Consider the following 12169-nt stretch of genomic DNA (forward strand, 5'->3'; position numbering starts at 1 on the left):
TTTTTTTTTTTTTTTTTTTTTTTTTAAGACGGAGTCTCGCTCTGTAGCCCAGGCTGGAGTGCAGTGGCCGGATCTCAGCTCACTGCAAGCTCTGCCTCCCGGGTTCACGCCATTCTCCGGCCTCAGCCTCCCGAGTAGCTGGGACTACAGGCGCCCGCCACCTCGCCCGGCTATTTTTTGTATTTCTTAGTAGAGACGGGGTTTCACCGTGTTAGCCAGGATGGTCTCGATCTCCTGACCTCGTGATCCGCCCATCTCGGCCTCCCAAAGTGCTGGGATTACAGGCTTGAGCCACCGCGCCCGGCCAGCCCTGATTTTTTTTAAACGAAGTCTTGTCCTGTCGCCTAGGCTGAAGTGCAGTGGCATGATCTCGGCTCACTGCAACCTCCGTCTCCCAGATTCAAGCAATTCTCCTGCCTTAGCCTCCCAAGTAGCTGGGACTATAAGTGCAGCCACCATGCCCGGCTAATTTTTATATTTTTAGTACAGACGGGGTTTCACCATGTTGGCCAGGCTGGTCTTGAAGTGCTGACCTCAGGTGATCCACCCGCCTCAGCCTCCCAAAGTGCTGGGATTCCATGCATGAGCCACCGTGCCTGGCCTGAACCCTGTGGAGTATCACTGACTTCCTCTCAGAATTAGGCGCAGCCTCAAAGGTCATCTGTCCTAGCCAATGTTCAAGGTCATCAAAGTCCTTGTGACTCTTTGTGACTTTTCCCCACCACATCTGATTCAGTCCTTTGGTGCCAACCAGAAAAATCCCTCAGCCACACGACTGTCCTTCTCATATTTGAAAACAACCATTATGTCATTGCTATGCAAGGCTTTTACTTTCCGTATCAATTCCCTGATTCTTCAGCAATTCCTCGTTGAAACTTGGCTTCTGAATCTTTCACATCTAGGCAGCTCTCCTGTGAAAGTATTTCCATTTTCTACTGTCCCTCTTAAAACACAGCATCTACAAATGACACTTAATTCCACAGGTGGTCTAGCCAGTGGGAACTGGGGGATCAGCTGCAGGTTGCACCTGCTTCTGTCCATCAATCCCACTGTGGGTTCATACCATGGGCGCAGTCCTAGGCCTCACCCAGGGAACTGCTCTTAAGCCTCCACCACCCACACTCATACTTGTCCTAGATTTTATACTTGTCCTTAGACAGTACCACCTTGTTAATTTTAGCTCTGGCCTATAGCCTGATTTTGTTAACTGCAGTGTCTGTGACCCCTTATGACTTTGGGACATCCAGATATCATTTACCTGCTCTTAGCGTCCCATGAAACCAACTGTACTTTATTTGTACAGGGCTCACCTGTATCTGGGCTATTTTGCGGATGGCTTTGTAGGATCATACTTTTTGCAGCAGAAAAGAACTTAGACATCATCTAGTCATTTTGCACACACGGCATCCAAGGCTCAGAGAAAGCACCAACTAGCCTAAGGTCACACAGCTCTGAGAAGTAACTATGTTGCTTGGTTTGTCACCCATGGGTTTACTCAATGCTGGCTGTTCTTGATGTCATGCGTCCCTATGGCTGTGCCATCCTGGTGTTCCCTTTCCCTGCACTTCGGCCACACTTAGGTAATACCTAGGATATGCCTGGATCATTGCTCACCGGTTCCAGGGCCATATTTGGCACTGTGGGTCCAGCCTGTGGCCTCTGTGAAGCCCAGCTCCCGGCAGAGGACATGGGCAGCCTGCAGCGTGAAGTCATCATCGCAGATGGTGCCCCATTCACCAGCTCGCTGTATCTCCACGCGGCCCTCGTAGGGCTTCCTGGGGAAGCCAGCCAGCCGGAACCGCAGCCCCTGGCTCCCGGCCCTCTTCTCAGGGTCCGTGGAAGGGGACGGAGACCCCAAGCACGAGCTGCACAGCAGGCACAGGAGCAGCCCCCAGGGGCTCCACTGCCAGACACTGACAGGTCGCATGGTAGGGAAGGCCTGGGTGCCCCAGAGAGAAAGTACGTGTGAGAGAAACTGAGATTGAGTGGGGCCCACAGTCAGAAAGAGAGGGAGAAGTCACGAAAGAAAAACAGACATTGAGTAAGACAGAGATCGCGAGAGACAGCAGGAGAGAAAGAGCCCCAGGGACCAAGAGAGACAGGGAGAGAAGCACATTAAATAAGGGCAGAGGCACAGGTCATAGAGGCACAGCCTGAGAGACCCAGAGATAAGAGACAGCTATGAAAGATCAAGAGTCAGAGAAGGGTCAAGAAAAAGAGACAGAGACTGAGCAAGAGACACGCAGAGAGGAAGACCCAGACAGACAGGATGTGAGAGGAAGGGAAACTGTGGGAACGAGAGAGAGAAAAACAGAAAGACACAGAGGAGAGAGACAACAGATAGAAGGTGATAGGAAAAGAACCAAGCACTCAGTATAGGGGAATGAAGCAAGCCCTGGGTGAGGAGGAGAGAGATTGACAAGAGCCAAGGGGCGGACGTGGGAGGGATCCAGATGACCCCATTTACCCAGAGGGAGGACAGACAGCTGTACTGATTGTGCAGAGAGGCACGTAAGGGGCCCTAGGCGTCCCTGGGATCACAGATCCCCTGAATGAGAGCCCAGAGTCCTAACCCAGCAGATTCCCAGGCAGGGAAGGCTGGCACCAAAGCTCACCTGGAGAGCCTGCTGCATGCCCTCCCCAGTACACAGGCTCTCAGATGCCCTGCAGGGTCAAGAGGCCCAGGAGGGCCAGGCCTTAAGGCTGGGTGGGGGATGGGGTAGGGTTGTCCCAGCCTCCTGCCAACACCACCATCGCAGTCACCGGGCAACCGGAGGCCAGGCGCTATGGCTCCTCAGCCAAGGCCTTCTCTGCCTAGGGCTGAGAACAGCCCCTCTACAGCAAGCCCCCGTCAACATGCTTCCCACAACCCAAACAATCAATCCAACAAGGCAGCTTTGTTCTGGGGACATTTTGGCTTGGGGACCCAGGGGTAGGGCCTCCCGGAGGAGCCCCCTCCCTTAGGGCGCGCCTGGTGGCCCTGTTCAGAACACCCGGAGCCCCCGCCTCCGGTATGTGCCTCCTCTCTGTACTCTGTCTCACATGCCCTTAGACAAGAATCAAACTCTCAGTTGGGTGGCTTCCCCTCGACTCCATCCCACACCACCGTTTTCTCTGGTCCCTCCACATCCTCTCCATCCCCTACTCTCTCCCTCTGCGGTTAACGTGACTCCCCCTACCTTGGCCGAGCAGGACCCTAAGGGCTGGGAGAAGAGTGCTGGTCCTGGAGATCAGTCCTAGGACTTCCAAAAAAAAAAAAAAAAAAAAAAAAATGATCGGCCAGGGGAGACTAGACCCCCCTCTCTCCCCCTTCTCCGTTCTTCCCTCCCACATCCCCCTGAGCCCTCCCACATTCCGCCTTCTCGGTCCATTCCTCCCGGCCAGTTCCCTCCTCTCCTCCTCTGAGTCCTCCCTCCCTGTGGAGCTGGCCACTGCTGCGCCCCCTCCCCCTCCCCGGCCCTCCGGCCCGCTCAAAGAAGCTTTCTCTTCCCGCGGCATGGAGGCCAGGCCTCTGCGGTCAGGGAGCTGACATGCAAGCGGCCGCCGGGCGGCGGGGCGTCCCCGGTGGTGGCGGGAAGCGGTTCAATCCCAGCTCTCCCTCCGAGTACCGGGTCAGCGGAGTGTAAACAGCCCGGCTCGGGCGGGGCTGGGGGCGGGCCCGCCCAGGGGAACTGAAGCTCTGGAGGCCCGTGTGGGTCTCTCCGGTGCCTCCGGGGGCTTTCGGGGTGAGGTCATGGCTTTCACTCTGATGTCACGTTGGACATATGACGTCACGCGCAGCCACCACGTCCAGAGGCCAGGGTCCTCGCGCCAAAACCAAGTACTTTCGGTGGAGCTACCGGCGCGCCCCTACGACGGCGGGTAGGGGCCTGGATAGCGCCAGGCTAATCCGGGGGCCTCCACCCTTCCTTCTCGCTCTTCTCCCTCACCCCACCGCGACCCCCCAGCGGCCGCCGGTGGGGGCCGGGGAGGGGCGGAAACGCCTCCAGGGAACCCGGCCCCGCCTCCCGCCCCGCCTCCCGCCGCAGGGCCAGGAAGCGCGGAAGGAACCGCCGGGGGCCATGGACGGAGCCGTGATGGAAGGGCCGCTGTTTTTGCAGAGTCAGCGCTTTGGGACCAAGGTAGTCTGGGGCACGGATGCCGAACCTTATCCGGGCTAGTAGTGGGTGAGAGAGCCCAGAAACAGGGAGAGGTGGGCAGCAGGCTGGAGCGCGGCGCGGGCAGTTGGAGAGCCTGTGACTGTCCTGCGAAGTTGCTTTGTACGCTCCCAGAAAGCGTCTCTAGTCTCGGGGTTCTGGTCCTGGGGAGACGGAGTGGCATCCTCCTTGGGAAACTTCGCCCCCCCGTTTGGAAGCCCCAGACCCCAAATCGACCTGCGCCGCTCCCTCCTTCCCCGTCGGGACCCGGGCCGCCCGCGCACGCCACTCACTCTCCAGCCCTCTCACTCTCTCCCTAGAAGTGGAGGAAGACCTGGGCCGTGCTCTACCCGGCCAGTCCTCACGGCGTAGCGCGGCTCGAGTTCTTTGACCATAAGGGGTCGAGCTCTGGGGGTGGCCGAGGGAGCTCGCGCCGCCTGGACTGCAAGGTGATCCGTCTGGCTGAGTGTGTGAGTGTGGCCCCTGTTACCGTGGAGACCCCGCCTGAGCCCGGCGCCACTGCCTTCCGCCTGGACACTGCTCAGCGCTCGCACTTGCTGGCGGCCGACGCGCCGTCCAGTGCAGCCTGGGTGCAGACGCTGTGCCGAAACGCCTTTCCGGTGAGGAGCTGCGGCGATGCGGGGTGGGGGCAGTTACAGAGGCAGAGAAATGGGGCTGGCTCAGACCGACACCCACTCCCCGTTGAGAAAATTACAGGTTTCTCGATGCTCTGTCTCTACTACAGAAAGGCAGCTGGACTCTGGCGCCTTCAGATAACCCACCTAAGCTTTCTGCCCTGGAGATGCTGGAGAACTCCTTGTACAGCCCCACCTGGGAAGGTAGACGCCTAAGAAGCCGGGGCAGGGATGGAGTGAGGAGGAGGGCCTTTGGAAAGTGGGTGGATACCCAGGGGCCCATGGGGAAGTAGGAAGGCCCTGAGATCTGGCTTCCAAGTGAGTGCTTGGACATTACGCTCATGAGTCCTCTGGGTCCCCACTGCTGCCCCCGCCCCTCCCCCAGCAGCTGTCTAATCGTATATGCCTTCCAGGATCCCAATTCTGGGTAACGGTGCAGAGGACTGAGGCCGCCGAGCGCTGTGGCCTGCATGGCTCCTACGTGCTGAGGGTGGAGACTGAGAGGCTGACTCTCCTGACCATGGGGGCCCAGAGTCAGATACTGGAGCCACTTCTGTCCTGGCCCTACACTCTGTTGCGTCGCTATGGCCGGGACAAGGTGCAGGGGCTGTCCGGGAGGGCTTCCTGGGTTGGGCAGCTGTGGGAGGGGTGGGGCAGGACAGAAGGTGGGAAGCTCTGACCTTTGGATCCCCCTTTCTTGCCTACCCGGTGACCCCAGGTGGTCTCTTCTTTGTAGATACCCTAACTAGTGCAGGCCTGTGACTCACTTCCTCTGATGGCTCCTGGTAATGTGTTTCCCTCTCCCTCCTCAGGTCATGTTCTCTTTCGAGGCCGGCCGCCGCTGCCCCTCCGGCCCTGGAACCTTCACCTTCCAGACAGCACAGGGAAATGACATCTTCCAGGCAGTTGAGACTGCCATCCACCGGCAGAAGGCCCAGGGAAAGGCCAGACAGGGGCACGATGTTCTCAGAGCTGATTCCCATGAAGGGGAGGTGGCAGAGGGGAAGTTGCCTTCCCCACCTGGCCCCCAAGAGCTCCTTGACAGCCCCCCAGCCCTGTACGCTGAGCCCTTAGACTCCTTGCGAATTGCTCCATGCCCTTCCCAGGACTCCCTATACTCAGACCCCTTGGACAGCACCCCTGCCCGGGCAGGAGAGGGAGTGCAACGGAAGAAACCTCTCTATTGGGACTTGTTTGAGCATGCGCAGCAGCAGTTGCTGAAGGCCAAGCTGACGGACCCCAAAGAGGACCCCATCTATGATGAACCTGAAGGCTTGGCCCCAGTCCCTCCCCAGGGCCTTTATGATCTGCCTCGGGAGCCCAAGGATGCATGGTGGTGCCAAGCCCGGGTGAAGGAGGAGGGCTATGAGCTCCCCTACAACCCTGCCACTGATGACTATGCTGTGCCACCCCCTCGGAGCACAAAGCCCCTCCCTGCTCCCAAGCCTGAACCTGGTACTGCAACTGGCAGTGGCAGCAAAAGCTACAACTCAGCCCTATACAGCCAGGTCCATAAAAGTGGGGCCTCAGGGAGCTGAGACTGTGAGCTGTCTAGAGTAGGGACTGACAAGACTGGGGTCAAGTCAGAGGCCTCTACCTGAGAAGGAGGGCCATGGGGAGGTGGCACTAGGGATCTAAGAAAATGGTTAGAACCAGCAGAAGCCAGAAGGTGGGAGGGGCCGTGCTGTATGAGACCAGGGGACCAGAGGGATAGGGGAGTCAAAGGAAGGACAATCCCAGGAAGTCCTAAGAAGTGGGGCAGATGGCAAGGCTGAGGGATGGGCTCTGTATCCTCCTAAAGCTGTCCCTTCTCCACTTCCCCAAAGGAAGGGACAGCTGCGGGACCAGGTCTGTGGAAAGTGGTGCATGGTCAGAGTGGGTACAGTTTGAGGGGCCCATGTGGAGGCCTCAGGGAGATGTTGGACTGTGCCTGGATTCTTACTCCTGCATTGTTCTTTGCCAGAGACCTATTTAAAAATTTTAAAATTCTCATTAAAGTCAGCTTGGGTTTAAGAAGTTTATGTGTGTGAACAGAAAAAGAGGGGACACAGTGGTTGGGTTGGGTGTGGTGGGGATCAAGAGGACAACAAGGAATGTGTTGAGAGTCACGGAAAGGCGTCCAGGAAGGGAACAACAGGAGTGTGGCGGTTCAGTGCCTGGGGAGTCAAGTCAGGCTGCCCTGGGCTAGACATGAGCTCTGTGGCCCTGGGTGAGTTGTATAACATCTGCAACCCTCAGTTTCCTCTGTGCCCCTCTGTAAAATGGGAAAGCTATAATGGGCCCTACCTCACAGGGCTTTTTGTATGAAATTAGATACATTATAAGTATATAGTGTAATCTGAAGCACAGAGTGGTTTTTTTAAAAAAATATTTTTTATGTAGAGATGGGGGTCTCACTGTGTTGCTCAGGTTGGTCTCGAACTGCTGGCCCCAAGTGATCATCCCACCTCAGTCTCTCAAAGTGTTGGGATAAAAGGTGTGAGCCACTGCTCCCAGCCCAGAGTAAACATTTTATAAATGGTAGCTATTATTCTGTGGATGGAGGGAGCAACAGGAAGGTTGGTACATGTAGGGAGAGAGTAACAGGAAAGGAATAGGTCTTTTTTACACCATCCTCTCCCCTGTTCTGGGCTGTATGGCAGCCCTCCCACCCCACAACACACACACTTTGCATGTAGGTACCAAGCACTTGTCTTTTTGGAGGCTTACGCCTGGTGGTGTAGCGGGAAGGGCACAGGCTCTGCAATGAGGCTTGGATTTCAATTCTACTTGTTTTTTATGAGCTTTGAAAACCTCATCCTTGTTCCTGAGGTCCTGTTTACCAAAGGTGATCTGACCTCATCCACCTGCTTACACAGAGCTACAAGAAGAAATTCTGGGTTAGGAATGCTCCTAACAATGGTGGAAGCTTACTGGGTGTTTAATCTTCACCTGCGTAAACAGTATCAAATGATTCAAAAGAAAATGAGAGTCCTTGCTCGAGAAGGGACAGGCTCGGGTGTGTCGCTTCCCGACTTGAGGAGTGGGACAGCAGCGAAACAGAGGAGGGGAAGGCTGTTGTTTCCCAGTCAGCCCTCACTCACAGAGGCTCAGGTGGATAGAAAGCAGGTCTGACCACACACAGATAGCCATTATGTGAACCTGAGCATGGATGTGGTTAAGCTGGGCAGTTGGGCTCTGGTGCTGGTGACTTAGGGCCCTGAGGGATCTTCCTCCCACTCTGAAGGCAGAAAGAAGGCATCTGAGGAAGATTTGCTGACTGCTGGCATCTTGGAGGCTCTGCCTGGGACAGGAGTTATAGGCAGGGGGGCCACAGTGGCTCGAGCTCGGTTGGTCTGCAACTGCCCAGTCTGCAAAGAGAGCAACCAGAGTCTTCTCTGAAGATCAGAGTTTCTGAGCACCTATCCCATTCTCTGTTGGGCTTCCTGTCCTAACTCTTTCGTAAGTCCCATCCCTGGAGTGACAGCCTCAAGGCCCAGGACAGTGATCTGGAGTCCCTTGAGCCCAGCCTCCATAGTGCCTATCTCCTTGCCCAGTGTCCTACCTCTGGCAGCTTGCCCAGCAGCTAACTTGTGGTAGCCCCTGCTCCTACCTCTAGTTTGAAAATGTCCTCCTGTAATTTTAGCTAAGACAAAATGACTTTTTTTTTTTTTTAAGACAGGAACTTGCTCTGTTACCCAAGCTGGAGTGCAGTGGCACAATCTTGGCTCACTGCAGCCACAACCTCCTGGGCTCAAGCAATCCCCCGACCTTAGCCTCCCAGGTAGCTGGGACTACAGTGAGCACCACCACTCCCGGCTAATTTTTTGTATTTTTGTAGAGGCGAGGTTTTGCCATGTTGCCCAGGCTGGTCTCAAACTCCTGAGCTCAAGCGATCCACCTGCCTCGGCCTTCCAAAGTGCTGGAGTTATAGGCATGAGCCACCATGCCTGGCCCAAAATGATAATTTTTCTTTTTTTTTTTTTTTTTTGAGACGGAGTCTCGCGCTGTGTCACCCAGGCTGGAGTGCAGTGGCGATCTCGGCTCACTGCAAGCTCCGCCTCCCAGGTTCAGGCCATTCTCCTGCCTCAGCCTCCGAGTAGCTGGGACTACAGGCGCCCGCCACCACGCCCGGCTAGTTTTTTGTATTTTTAGTAGAGACGGGGTTTCACCATGTTAGCCAGGATGGTCTCGATCTCCTGACCTCGTGATCCGCCCGCCTCGGCCTCCCAAAGTGCTGGGATTACAGGCTTGAGCCACCGCGCCCGGCGATAATTTTTCTAAAGGCTGTGTTACTAAGAAACTGAGAAAAAGTTAATAAGGGCAGAAGGAAGCCCAAATATTATATAGAACATGGGTCTCATAAAAATATTTCTCCATCCTCAATCATTCTTCCCTCTTCAACCCCAACTGTCTTCAATCCCAGTCATGGGAGTCCTCTCGAGTTACTAACCTTGGTCAGCCTCCTTTCCTCATCTATAAATGAGCAAACACGTACCTTGCAGGGATGCTGTGAGGATTAAATGAGAAAAATATATGAGCAAGCACTTATCATAAAACCTGGCAAATGACTGGTGCTCTATAAATATTAATTTCCCATCCCTTGGGCATTTCTTTTCCCACCTTTCCTTCAGCCTTTTCTTTCAGGAGGACTGTGGTCATAGTTCCTGTGTAGCCAGTTTGCTTAATGGGACAATAGTCTGGTAAATGACTAATGAGTTATCATAAACACTACAATTAAAACACCTAAACATTATCATATGTAAATGCCCTAGCAAACAGGCCTCCCTACCCAGTAAGAGTTCTAATTTTCCCTTCCACCAGGGGTGGGATCCAGGAGGAGGGCTACTCCCTTGGATGGGGGTGGTGTTGGGATGGGGGAGGAGGGCTTTCTAGGACTCTGGGCATGAAGGGGAGGGAGGGGAAATAAGGAAGAGGAGGGAAGGAGAGGAGTGGTACCTTTCTCGGGGCTCGGCTCTCCCAGTGTGGGTGGAGCCGCCCCTGAGGCTTGGCATAGATGTTGCTCAGGTGTGAGTACAGGTGGCTCTGAACCTGCAAGGGGTTGTAGGTGGGCTCCAGCTCCAGGCTATCCAGCATGCTCTGAGGAAAAGAAAAGAGGGGCCTTACCCAGGGAACTTGAGGTCACAGAACACAAGATGTCAGGCAGTGATCCAGAAGTGTGAGGGGCTGGAGGAAGTGTGAAACCCCAGGGCTGCCATGAAGGCTGTGAAATAGATGCTGTCCCACTGGGTGTTCTGGCCTGAGGTCCAGTGCTTGTGATGTAAGGGCCAGGCATGGGTAGGAGAAGTAGGAAAAACCCTAAGTGGTTAGGAACACTGAACACTCTGGCCCCAAGACGCATGTCCAGGGGTTCTGAGGGGGCCGGCACACATGAATGCTACAAGGGATCCACTGTGAGCACGGAGGGAGAGTGTGTCAGCGGGCTACGCAGCAGGGCGGGGTGCTCACAGCCTGCAAGGCGAGTACATGGAGTTCTCAGCCTGGAGGTGAGCTGAGCTGAATGGAAAGGGAGGAGGGGATACAGGAGTACAACATTCCTGTGCAGTCAGGTTTTCCGGCCACAACATCCTGTGCCAGGAACCACTGGCCCCAAAGTGAGACACTGAGCGGGCCATGGCCATTTGTGCCCACCTCTCTCTGTGTCTCTGTGGCCGCCAAGCCAAGAGTACAATCCCAGGCCTTGTCCTTGCTGCGTTTAAGCCAGTGAGCCAGCAGCAATGTGGTTCCAGTTCTCCTTACCCAGAGCCATCCCTCCCACCCTTAGCCTGGGGAGACTAGCAGAGCAAATGTAGAGAATCCAGATCCCAGGAGGAGGAGGAGGAGGAGGAAAAAGTGGCCTTTGCATCTACTTCCATCTCGTCTCATTTTGAAGCCCTTCCTATTTTGGGCACCTACATTGGCTGCCTTTTCCTCCTTTTCTCAACAAACATAAATGAGCGCAACACAGGTATACACATATGCACACATGCAATGCAGAAAGTTAGACCCCTAAGAATACACCAGCACAGATATGCACAGGCACATCTATACCCACTGCCACCAATTTGGAGACCCAAGCACAGACACATTCAAAAAATAAACACACAAAGACACGAAAATCCATACAAAGAATGATTTTTTGGGTCTCCTTTTACACCCTTCTCCTTTCTTTTTACTTCTGTCTTCTGCTGTTGTCTTCTCCTTTCCTTTCCCTCCCAATGTTCTGCTCTCCCTTGTCTAACATCACAATCTCCTCTCTGGGGAGGAGGTGGGGGCAGGAGAACCAGTCTGTGCAAAGACAAAACCGACAAAACAAGTGTCCAGTGCATCCCCAGGAGCTGGAGCTGCCGGTGCTGTGGCTTCCTCCCCTGCCTCCCTGTGCCCTGGCCTGCCATCAGGCTTCTACTCTGTGATGCTCCCTTTTCTCCTTCACAGCCACCTATTCCTCAGATTTCAGGTCCGTGTGCATGTCATGAGTCCTCTAGGATGACTCTAATTCCCAGTCATCACTGATGCCAATATCCCTTTTCTCTCCCAGTTTTTTCTTCTCAAGTCTCATTTCCCTCAACCCAGCCTCCATTCTATTTCACTCCTTATCCTGCTGCCATCATCTAAGTGTTTACTTCCTTCTTCTGGCATCATTGCCTATTCTTGCTTTCTCTTCTTACTGTCTTACCACACTCCTTCCTCAGCTTCCCATCCATTCCCTCCTGGGCTCACTCCTCTCCCTCCTCCCTTTCTCAAACTCCATTCGCTTCTAGATCTGTCCCATGAGATCTGGGCTCCACTTGCCTCCACATTCTTAAGACTGTCATCACGTGGGTCCTCAGGTAGCAGGGGGAAGGTGCTGGGAAGCATCAGTTCCCGTGTGGCCACCGCCTTCACCAGCAGTGTGAGGGAGCGTGATGGCATGATCACATAGAAGGTGCTGGCAGGAATTCTCTGGCTGTGTCCTGGGCCCAGTGGTTCCCCCTTGGCTAACAGCAGCCATTCTCTTTTCTGAAACAAGGACATACAGAAATACTGGTTCATCTTTAGTCTATGGCATGATTTGAGGATCAGTCCCAATTGAAGTTTCCCTGACTTCCAAGGGTGCTGAGGGGGCAGAGCCATTTAACTCTGGCCCTGGTAGGGAGGGACTTCCTGCTTGAATCATCAATATCACGAGGTACTACTCTTCCTGCCTGGTCTGGGATATGCCAGAGAGAGTACATAAAAGGGTCAACAATGGAGAGAAAAGTTAAGAAATGCCCTGTAACTTGAAGTAGATGTTCATCCCAGAGGGGCCTACCATATTCAACACTACATGTGGACTTTTAAGAATTATAATTCTTAAAAACAGAGTCTTGAAGCCCATGGTGCGTGACTATACTCCTAGCTACTCAGGAGGGTGAGGTGGGAGGATCCCTTGAGCCTAGC

At 54.6% G+C, this 12169-nt stretch overlaps 3 protein-coding genes across 9 annotated transcripts in view; 1 reads left to right on the forward strand and 2 right to left on the reverse strand.

Annotated features, from left to right (window-relative positions):
- The window catches only part of LOXL3 (lysyl oxidase like 3), a 21920-nt gene extending 18611 nt beyond the window's left edge, over nucleotides 1-3309 (reverse strand). For 2 of the 3 annotated variants that reach the window (XM_025405859.1, XM_025405857.1), the window contains exons 1-2: nucleotides 3180-3309; nucleotides 1615-1939 (exon numbers count right to left, since the gene is read on the reverse strand). In XM_025405859.1, the coding sequence (XP_025261644.1) occupies nucleotides 1615-1927 (313 nt within the window). In that variant the 5' untranslated portion in view covers nucleotides 1928-1939; nucleotides 3180-3309. Of the gene's footprint in view, nucleotides 1-1614; nucleotides 2372-3179 lie in introns of those variants that run through there. The other variant, XM_025405858.1, reaches the window with a different exon arrangement.
- A 96-nt stretch (nucleotides 3310-3405) lies between these two features.
- On the forward strand, nucleotides 3406-6787 carry DOK1 (docking protein 1). 4 transcript variants are annotated; one of them, XM_025405870.1, is made up of 6 exons: nucleotides 4138-4166; nucleotide 4276; nucleotides 4460-4756; nucleotides 4882-4975; nucleotides 5185-5369; nucleotides 5584-6787. In XM_025405870.1, the coding sequence occupies exons 1-6, from the start codon at nucleotides 4138-4140 to the stop codon at nucleotides 6307-6309; spliced, it is 1332 nt and encodes a 443-aa protein (XP_025261655.1). In that variant the 3' UTR covers nucleotides 6310-6787. The 4 variants fall into 4 exon arrangements, with proteins under 4 accessions (XP_025261654.1, XP_025261656.1, XP_025261657.1 ...); XM_025405869.1 differs by lacking the exons at nucleotides 4138-4166; nucleotide 4276 and adding an exon at nucleotides 3406-4121 and having other exon boundaries at nucleotides 4457-4756; XM_025405871.1 differs by lacking the exons at nucleotides 4138-4166; nucleotide 4276; nucleotides 5185-5369 and adding an exon at nucleotides 3406-4121 and having other exon boundaries at nucleotides 4457-4756.
- A 352-nt stretch (nucleotides 6788-7139) lies between these two features.
- Nucleotides 7140-12169, reverse strand: part of M1AP (meiosis 1 associated protein) — a 95885-nt gene continuing 90855 nt past the window's right edge. The window contains exons 8-11 of one of the 2 annotated variants that reach the window (XM_025354311.1): nucleotides 11543-11749; nucleotides 9710-9850; nucleotides 9249-9260; nucleotides 7140-8121 (exon numbers count right to left, since the gene is read on the reverse strand). In XM_025354311.1, coding sequence (XP_025210096.1) covers nucleotides 7963-8121; nucleotides 9249-9260; nucleotides 9710-9850; nucleotides 11543-11749 — 519 coding nt within the window. In that variant the 3' untranslated portion in view covers nucleotides 7140-7962. The remainder of the gene's footprint in view (nucleotides 8122-9248; nucleotides 9261-9709; nucleotides 9851-11542; nucleotides 11750-12169) is intronic. The other variant, XM_025354312.1, reaches the window with a different exon arrangement.

The sequence above is a fragment of the Theropithecus gelada genome, chromosome 13 (genome assembly GCF_003255815.1).
Source record: "Theropithecus gelada isolate Dixy chromosome 13, Tgel_1.0, whole genome shotgun sequence".
NCBI lineage: Eukaryota > Metazoa > Chordata > Mammalia > Primates > Cercopithecidae > Theropithecus > Theropithecus gelada.

Bases quoted from the DNA above. Each gene is read 5' to 3' on its own strand.
- DOK1 (XM_025405869.1), top strand. From the start codon at position 3,765: ATGACGTCACGCGCAGCCACCACGTCCAGAGGCCAGGGTCCTCGCGCC. The intron at 4,122-4,456 runs GTAGTCTGGGGC...CTCTCTCCCTAG, and splicing joins GTCAGCGCTTTGGGACCAAG to AAGTGGAGGAAGACCTGGGC. The intron at 4,976-5,184 runs GTAGACGCCTAA...TATGCCTTCCAG, and splicing joins GTACAGCCCCACCTGGGAAG to GATCCCAATTCTGGGTAACG.